This window comes from Cariama cristata, unplaced genomic scaffold (assembly GCF_000690535.1).
Source record: "Cariama cristata isolate BGI_N322 unplaced genomic scaffold, ASM69053v1 scaffold10854, whole genome shotgun sequence".
Lineage (NCBI taxonomy): Eukaryota > Metazoa > Chordata > Aves > Cariamiformes > Cariamidae > Cariama > Cariama cristata.
The window spans coordinates 65,289-75,519 of NW_009611293.1; the positions used below are offsets into that span (position 1 = coordinate 65,289).

Here is a 10,231-nt window from a genome sequence, read left to right on the forward strand (position 1 = left end):
TCCCGTCAAGCACCCATGCAGCTCTTTCTGCTGCTTTCTTGGTGCTGAATTACTGAGTTTTCCATAGTGATTTGAAGTAGCTGTTGAAGTGATAGGCGTGGGGGTTTTATACAGAAACCAAACTTAGCATTATGCAGCCAAAGACTAGTCTCCTTTATAGTACCAAGCTATACAATACATCCCATATATATAATCTCACAGAGAGAGAAAGAAAATTCCTGGCATCACCTGTATTATATCTCAGAGAAGTAGTAAACTAAGCAATAAAAATGAGGGATTGGATTTATTCTTTTTAATGGATTGGAACAGCTATATTCTACTATAGGAAAATCAGAGAAGCCAGAAATGAGCTGTATCATATATATGCAACACGTGTATGAGATTATGAAGTGTTCTAAGAGTTTGTCAGGAATAGCTAAATAATAAACATGAAGTAAGGTTAGAGGAAGTTACTGCCTGATCTTATAGCCCAAGCTAGAAGAAGAGATTATGAGAGACACTAGACAGTAATTTATCAAGAACAAGCTGACACACCATTGGGGTTTCCAGCTAACTTAAGAGTCGGAAAGGCAGCTTCTTCTGATGTTTAAAATCAGCATTCATAGCATAGGCACAAGTGCTAAAAGGGAAAGGGTGATGAATGGGATTGATAAACCTGCAGCATCCTTTTAGGGTGTATTTCAAGCCTAGGCTTTCAAATAGCAATTATGGAGGGTGTTATTTTTCATTTCCATTTTTGTCCTGGTAATCAATTATACACAAAGTTGGATAGCAGCCCTTTTGCTTCCTTTTTAGAAGAAAGTAAGCAAATAAAGATTCTGAATGTAATGACTTCTCTTTCTTTCCATTTTCTACCTTCTATTGCAGTAGACTGAGCTAACCATGGATTTTCAAATTTAAAGAAATCAAACTTACTGTATGCAGTGAGGCTGCCTTTGTTATAGTCTAATGCTTTAATTTCTAGTTCTGCTTGTCCTTGCAATTATTGGTCTGGCTTAAGATGACTCATGTAGGATTTCAACACTGGAGACCATAAACTGTGCATCCCTATTGCTAAAGTTTCACCAGTCACCAGGAATTTCACAGAACCAGGAATTTAATGTTACCCAGCTGGGGTTTCTTGACTCCTGTGTATCACACTGACTAGTACAAGTTCCATAATTCTTTGTGTTGCTGTGTTCCTCTACTGCAAGTAACCATTATTTCTAAGCTTACACAGTATGTAGGTTTTAAGCCCTTTGAGACTGAGACCTCATTTTATTTTACATATAGTTATAGATGTAGACATAGATCATACACATATACAGATACATATATGCACAGTTCATACCTGTTACAATAGCTGTGCAAAGCAAATAAGCAACAACAACAATAATGTTGACTGGCCATATAGAAAACAGGACAGAAATATTTTGCGGTTTCATATTTTTGCTTTTGGAGAGCTACAGCAGCCTAGTTATTGGCTTTGTTATTTGTTCACAGCAACCACAACTATACTACTAAGTTAGATTGGGGTTTAAGCACAGTACTTGGGAAAAATCCTTGCTGGCTGTACATTGGCTTACCCTTTGTAGACAGATGGAGGATCTCCTTCTCCATGCAAGGAAAGTCAGACACAGAGGCTATAGCTCAGTAAAACTGGGCAGTGCACTGTTCTTCTGGCCCTGTGGTCAGACAATGTATACCAGCAGTAGCTTGCCTTCAAATTTTGTTGTATTTAACCTTAGGGCTCCTCTGCATCTTGTGTAGTGTCCCTCTATCCCTCAGACATATCTTCAAAGACTTTGGAGTCAAGGGAGAGCTGTATTGCAGCCCATCAGAGAAGGGTTTTCATAGCATGAACGACTGGGTGTGTGCTATACATCCTGAGAGGTGGCACTGAGGGCATGTTTGAGGTCCTGTCACCATCCACGATAGGACAGTGCTGGAGGACAGAGAGAGAACCACATCGGTCTTGACTGGGAACAGTCTGTTGTGCGTGTACATAAGCTCTGTCTGGGAGAGTGCTAGTTGGTGGGGTCCCAAAGAGTGCCAAGGAGCATGCTAATTCAGTGGTGTGGACTATCACCAGCATACTGCTCAGCTCACTCTCTATTCTTGTTTTATTTAGCAAAATAATTGTTACTGGAGGGACTCCCAGCCTGTTTCTACAGAGTCTACCAGCACCGGCTTCACATACTACTATGAAGTGGCCGTCAGCTTTTTGTGCCTCAGGGCATGTCAGTGCTGGAGACAGTGGGAGGTACCAGACCAAGCCTTAATCTAGCGCTAAGGCACACAGGATGAGCCAGCCCGCGAGGAACTCAGCCATGGCTACCATGTCACCAGCCCGGCCCAACCGACATACAGCTATCTGAGCTCCCCCTGCGCCGGTACGCATCCGTGTGCTCAGTACGAGGGTGTCTGTGGCACCTACTGTCAGCTGTCGCTGAGCTCTAGAAGCTGGACTACGCTGAACGTGAGAGGCAGCAGACGTGGGTGGCACTTGCACGCTTACACCCTGTGGAGTCACCTGCAGCAGCGTGTAACTGGGATGAAACACCACCAAATGCAACGTGCATTGTCCTCACGGTGGCACGAGCAAAGATTCAAAGCACTTGAAAAACTGATTCACATTTCCCCAGCCCAGCTGCTGGGAGCCATCCTCACAATCCGCTGGGAAAGCATGTCCCTACCTCAGCTCCTGTCTTCGGGTTTGGTGAGGAATGGCTGGATAACTGTGGCCATACTCCACTAGGATGAGCTTGTCTTGAGCCAGCATGCAATGACAGCAAGGCTAGCTGTTTCACCAGCTTGGTCACCTTAAATACATTAAAAAGTCACAGTGCTGCCAACAAACTTTAAAATCCAATTGGGTACAAACAGCTGTAATTTTGGGAGATGCCAGTAAATAGGAGAATTGCCTTAGACTTCTCTTTTTCTATGCAACCTTGAAGGGATAGAAACAGTTTGGTCCCATGGATGTGTAAGCATAGACGCTACTGTTGAAAATATCCTGTATAGCAGGGTTAGTAGATTATGAGAGCTGTGAAGTATACAAATAAAAGTCTGTTTCGTATAAACTCCAGTTGTGCACATTCAGCGCCAGGTCCGAGAGGCAGCCCACTGTCTGTTTCTCTTACGCAGTATCAGCAAGACAAAAATTATAGTAATTTTTTTCAAGCTAAATTGTGCCTCCATCATCAGATACATAATTCCACAGTCCTTAAGTTCTATAGCTTGAAGGTCTCTTCCTTCCAGAGGTGCTCAGTGAAGTTGGAGAGCAGAAATATTTTAATGCAAGCACCAATTTTTTCACATATGCCATCTGAAATAAGCTTATGAGGAGTATATATGCATTATTCGTCCCATGTACTGGCTAGAATTAATAACACATCCATTGCTTCTGCTACATTATCAGTACAGAGCTGTTTATCTATATTGCATTTAGGTGAAGTAATGTACAGACACAAGTTTACTTGCTTGAGAACGTGATGTGAATTTTAAGGCTCAAATGATCAGGGGAATTTCTCCTCAAAGTTACTCAGTTTCTCTGGGCAACACTGTCCTTTGCACATACAATTGATCTGTGTCTTCATTTGCCCTGGTTTCATTTTAACACGTTCCTCTCACCACTCAGTCTAAGGGAAGAAGGAAAGTCTATAAATCAATTACATCCTCACTACCCCCATTTTTGCTCTCTTGCTTCTTGAAGCAGCCACTCATCCTCTGACTTTCTTACTTCTCCAGTTTTAGCAGCTTCAGATTTCCTCACTGCCCTTGTATTAGTTTTCTTTTAAAATAACATCCAATTTAATATTTATTAAAAAATGAAGATGAGATATGAAAATAGCTATTGATTACATAAATAAGCATTTATACTGCAGAATTAAAAACATGGCTTTTCAGCAACACTAACCTTGCACAGATTTATATACATGTCCTAGCTTCTTAGGGCAAAGAACCTGTAATTTGGCACAAAGTAGCTCCCTTATTGTGCAGCAGCATTTATAATGACAGTACCACGTAAATAACTCAGGGATCCAAAGACAAAAATTCATTCCTTAAGGTCATTATCTAGCTTAATATAAGAAAAATCCCTGAGGGAGTTTAGAAACTGTGAAGCAAGGAAATGGATTATACTAGTCTGTGAATTCAGTGATTCTTTTGTGGTCTGACAGATAACATGCAGATAATGTTTTCCATTCAGTTATTACTCTGTGTTACCTAACTTATTAATATTTTGGCAGTGTATGTATGTCCATTACACATTTTATAGAAGACATACCAACAGACAATTATTGCCAACAAACTTAACCCTACCAAATAGCTTTTGCACAGCTCTGCTGTACAATTTATGTATAAATAGCTATTTATACTAAAACCATTTCTTGCCCAGGCTTAGGCCCTCTATTTTAATCACTTATGCCCTCAAATCTGTTTTTTTCTCAGATTCACAACGATATACTTTCTGCTCATAGTCTGCCACTTTACGTGGAGTTCACAATCTCAGCGAAGACTATTTACTCACAGGGCTAGGTAAGAGGTTCAGACACATACCAAAGGTCCAGCTTCACTGGCCTCCCATAAGACCCCGGCAAGCTTACTCAGGATTGCTTCTCCTCTTGCGGTCCAGTGGCTGCAGCCCCGAACGGGCACCGTGACTTGAAGCAGCACGGTGCTGTGCCGGCAGGCGCTGGTCCCCAGCTGCTGCGTCTTCCTCTGAGGTGCAGGTGTGGACGCCGGGGGAGACTGCGCAAGCACAGCTCGCCTGCCTCCAGCCTCGAGCTGCCCCGTGCCCGGCCAGCGCTGGGAGAAAGCACGGCCGCAGCTGCACATAGCTAACCGTGCGCTCCTCCCTACTCTGCTGCCTGAGCCCCAAACACTTACGTTTCTGCAAGTAAAATTTGCAAGGTGTCAAAACGTCTTCTTCCAAGGAGGCCCATAACTCAGTGCTGACCAGCTAAGATCCTAGATCACGTCCGATGGGATCCATGTGGTGGGTAAGTCTCCCTTCCATAAGCCAACCTCAAATAAAGGCCCAAAGACCCACCCAGAGATCAGCACGGTGCTACTCACCTTGCTCTCCCCACTCTCCTCCTGCCTGTATTGCAGTATCTTTATAGAAGTACTTATGAAGAACATGGCAGGGCCCAACTTAAAGTCTGTCTATCTCTGTCTTCATATCCTTAGCCCGGAACCAGAGTGCCATGCAAAGTTCATATCCACCTCCCGTAAAATCATGATGTTCAATGTTTACTCACTTTCTATACAACAGAATAGCTCTAAGAAGACATACGTCACTGCCTCAGGAGCAGCTGCAGTGTGCTGGCTAGGTCATTCTCCTGGGAACTGAGGCGCGTTGATTCAAATTCTTGCCCTGAATCAGCGATGACACTTCATTTTGGGTGCCCTACCGCCTACTTGCAAATTCTTCAATGAGGGTTGCTGGTGGTGTTCTTTGGCTTTGTACAAAACTTGTACCTATTCAATGGGAAAAGAATATAATGCTTTTTAAAAAACTAACTAAAGCACTGACGGGTGAACGGGGAGACCTGGATTCCAGATCCTATTTCAGGCAAAGCAGGGGCTCCCCTGCAGACTCCTCAGTTCAGTGGTTAAAGCCTGCTTATAGGTTTGCTTTCCCTTAGGGGGAAGCGGGGACAAACCCCAAGTTTCCACATCCTTCTGACAGGTGGGATTTGGGGCAACTCTGAGGGATATTCCTACCTCATTGCTTTTGGTGAGAAAAATCCCTAATTTTCCTCCAACATGAAGGGGTACTAACATGCATAGCTGTGTTTGTGAAGAAGCCAAGTCCTGAGGAGCAACTAAGCTATGCGACAGGCTGTGCGTGCTGGCTCTTCCACATCCCATCTTCAAGTGCCCGCAGGAAAACCCCCACCCTGCAGCGGGATGCTGTGCGGAGGTTTGTGATCCTGAAGCAGGCGCTGACCCAGGCACCAGCTCCACAAGGCAGCGAGGAAAGCAATGCAATAAATCAGTGCACCAACGTTGGCTCAACATGATGGCTGCAGAGAAAGCTCAGGAAACAGTAAAATAAAGATACCATGAAATAGACTGAAAGATAATTTGTAATTAATCACTTTTATACAGGATGATGTAAAGCAGACTTTTAAAATTACAGAGAATTAGCCCGGCAATTGTAGCTCTAGCACACAATCATGGTTATTTCAAAACTGTCCATATACCGCACTCTAACAGGCTTAAAAGAGTTGAAACAACTTCTAAATCATTTGCTTTTTAAAGAAAGCAGGCTATTTGTGGCAATAATACTTTTGATGAAGGGTTCAGAGTCAACTGTAACTGATGCATATGATTGATGTCCATAATAATTGCACACTTCTGTAATCCTTCCTCACCCATAAAAGTTTTGAGCTTGCATTTTGGATATTATTAATATTCAGACAAAAATAACTTGTGGACAATATCATGTTCTCAATATAGTTGAGAATTAATCTATTTTCGTAAAACTGTTTAAGAATGATGGATACTTTTTCCTGCTTGAGCAAACACTGTCTAATTCTCTAGACCTCCCTTCTCTGTTCATGAAAATCCAAGTCCAAACGATTTCATGGATATTTATAGGATGGTGCCAAATACTGCACACACAAAGATGAATTTCTCCACTTGATAAAGATCTGACACCATTCATTACACTGGTAACACTTCAGTACTGGAGTTTTGTTGGGTTTTAATTTGTAAGAGAGAACACAATGAATTTAGGAACAATGAAAAATGGAGAGAAAAAAAAATGAGGCAACTGAAATGTAAAAAGAAAGAGAATCCAACTGAAAGTATCACACATTTTTATTCTAGATAGGCAACAGGGCACCTTGGAATAAATATGGACTGAAATTTTCTTTGTCTCTTTAATGAGCTCAAAGAAGCTAAACAAAGACGCCCAAGAGTTGAACATTGCTGTGCACAACACAGTAAACAGACTAAAATTTCATACCTGAGTCAAAAAAGGAATTTGACTATTAACTACAGCATGCAGAATAACTGATAAGTTATCACATAAACCTAGAATACTGTTATTAGGTTACAGTCATTCAGATGTTCTTTATTTTTACAAAGGCTAAAGATGGAAAAAGCTCCAAGGTGAGATGAGTATGTGACATAAAACCACAAAAAGGAAAAGCACATTACCATCTAGCAGCCTTTCCAGGGAATCAAAATTATCTGCTGTTTTATTATCCAGGGAGAAAGCAGCAACAATTCAAAGCCTGTGGAGTTAATAACATGTTAAGACATTTAAGCAGGTCCTGAAAATTAAAACATTGGCAGTTTATGAAGTGCTCACAGAAGACCCGAGCCTGCCCTGCAGCCCCTGCCCTCAAATGCCACTTCAAAGCACTGCGCTTCTGAACTGTTCCCAGTGCAGAATGAAAGGCAGGGATTTGCAGGGAATGACTGATCAGGTCACAGGCATGTGATTTTCTCACCAGCATAACCACAGCCAATTCTTAAGGAATGACTTTTTAACCCATTTGATCGACCAAAACCCACATTTCATTTTATGTTGAAACTTGACCTTTCTTCACATTGAATCTGTTGTTTGCGTGTTGGTTATTTTTTTTTTTTCTCTCTTTTCTTTTTTTCCCCTAATCCATTTCAAATGCTCTGGTTTGAAGTACTTCAGTACAAGTCAAAAAAAGCAGTAACACTTCTCTTCTTAATTCCTTTATCTTCGCAAAAGATGCCTGTGAGAGAGAAGGGGTCTGAGAAGTTTGAGCTTGAACCAGTACAGCCTATTCCTCCCAGACAGGCTTCATTCTCCTGGCAGAATTCTGCTCTCCCTGATCTCCATATCCAACATAAAAATTACCTTCTCCCACCATCAATATTCCTGTGCTACAAATCAGCCATTTGCCTTCCCATAGCAAAACCAGCAAACTCTGCCTTTGTCATTTAGGCTGGTCAAAAAGAGATGGAAGGGATGGGAGCGTCTCTCACCCTGTTAGACAGCTGTAAACAAAGTCTCTCCCTTTTATTTCCCTGTAGTTGTATAGTTACACACTCGCAATGCCAAACAGCTCCCCTCAAATCATTCCATCTGCCTTGACTTCCCTGCTACTTTTCTTTCACCATTTATGAATAAAACTACGCATTAAAAATGCGTGTGTCAAAATGGATTTATCCCTTTGTCCACACCACACTGATTTCTTTTTTACAGTCAGACATCTTAGACATTGGTAGGTTGTGTGAAAGAGTCTCCAGGGAATTGAATCCTCTTTGCTTCTAATTTCTTCCTGGCTTTGAAAGCTGCCGATACTTCAGGGTGGATGGAGTCCAGCCGCTGCTCGCACTGGAAGGCTGTGAGGAAGGCTGTCCTGTAGTTGTTATTCATCCAGCCATAGAGAAGGGGGTTAGCAAACGTTGAACACATGGCAATGACATGAAACACTGTGTAGATCAGTTTGTACTCTTTCAGGTCTAACACCTGGCTGTCAATGTCACTGACTAGCTGGAATGTGTGAAATGGCAGCCAGCTGACAGCGAACACCACAACCACACACACCAGCATCTTGGTGGTTTTTCGCCGCCGATGGTGGTAGTGGTCACTCCCCGCCCCAGGACTAACGTGGCTCTTGAGCTTGGTCCAAATTCGGGTGTAGGCGTAGGAGATGACTGCCAGAGGCAGCACATACTGGATCAGGAGCATGGAGACGCTGTAGATGGTGCCGTAGTTGAGCTGCCCCTCCCCTGGCCACTTCTCAGAGCAGACCACAATCTTGAAGTCAGGAATGATCTCAATCAATGAGTATTCACGGAAGATGGCCAGAGGACTGGCCAACAGGGCACTGACTGCCCAGGCAACTCCTATAATCAGGAAGCTGATCCGCTTCGAGATTTTGCTTTCCAAGTGGTAGACAATGCAGCGATGCCGATCCAAAGCGATCACAGTCAACGTAACAGTAGACACATGCACAGCAAGAGCCTGCGCGTAAGGCACCAGGTGGCACAAGACCGGGCCCAATTTCCATTCACCCAACAGCGTGTAAACCAAAGTGAAGGGCAGGCACAATGTATTCACCAGCAGGTCAGCCACAGCCAGGTTGGCAATGAAGAAGTTAGTCACTGTGCGCATGCTTTTGAACTTGATGATCACGTGGATCACGAGGGAGTTTCCGATCACCCCCAGCAGGATGATGGAGCAGTAAGCAAAGATGAGAATTATCTGCACTTCAACTAGTGTTGTGCTGTCCGTCAGTTCTGGTTTAGGGTCCAGAGCCAATTCGTTGAGCGGTGTGGTGTATCTCGGCAAGTACAGCTTGGTGAACAGATCCATCTTCATTTCATCGGTCCGGTTTTCTTCACCTACTGCTTCCAAGGGCCCCATCCTTGCAGCAGCCTGGTCTAAGCAACAGAGCTGTCCCTGAAAACAAAATAGTACAAGAACACGTGGAGAAATCAGTCTGCAGAGGCTAAGGCAAGAAGTAATGAGCTAAAGCTACAGCTCTTTCCTCCTCTTACCCACAGTCTACATCATGGAATCAAGAGAAGATCTGTCTTAATATATTTAAATTTTGTTGCCCTTACATTTGAAGCTTGACCCCATAATATTATTCAGGCACGACTCCTGCTGAAAATTGGGACAGATTTCAAAAGCATTTCAAAGACAAAGTTTGCCTAAGTAAATGCAGAAGGATTAAGATCCTGCTGGGCAGCATATCCTTTTTCACAATCCACTACCTAAAACTACTGATGATTTAGCACAAAACTTCCATTAATACCTATGGAAATTCTACATGGAACAGCACCATTCAGACTGTTATTGGCATAATAATCTTCCATCTTTTCCTTAATGGGAAGTGTTGCCTTTAAATAGTTACTAAATTCTTATAGGTTTATGCCCCTCCTTAACACCAGAGAACTAATTACTGAGATTTTTCTTTAAAAAAAAACCCAAAATTTCTTTTAGGAAAGTTTGTGCCACAAGGCAAGCAAAAATACCACTCTAATAGAAGAGAAATAATAGCGTTTCTCTGAAATTATTGCATAACCTACTCATGCTGAAATTAACTCAAGAAGTAATTAAAACTCAGTTATATATAATATTTCCTTTCTGTGTAACATTTGAGAAACACAGCTCCTTGGAGGCTGCCAATCAGGGATTCATTCCTGACTGCAGTCATAGAGAAGAGCAGATCATTCCCCTGATGATGTCAGTAAGAATCTCACCACTGGCATCAAAATCACGTTTTGTTGCCTTCCCTACAGAGGA

The 10,231-nt window shown here is 42.6% G+C and overlaps 1 protein-coding gene across 1 annotated transcript; it reads right to left on the minus strand.

Annotated features, from left to right (window-relative positions):
* Positions 1 to 8,095: 8,095 nt before the first annotated feature.
* On the minus strand, positions 8,096 to 9,377 carry NPY2R (neuropeptide Y receptor Y2). Its single transcript, XM_009698192.1, has one exon. It carries the CDS (start codon positions 9,344 to 9,346, stop codon positions 8,189 to 8,191), a length of 1,158 nt encoding a protein of 385 aa, XP_009696494.1. The 5' UTR covers positions 9,347 to 9,377; the 3' UTR covers positions 8,096 to 8,188.
* Between the last annotated feature and the right edge of the window lie 854 nt (positions 9,378 to 10,231).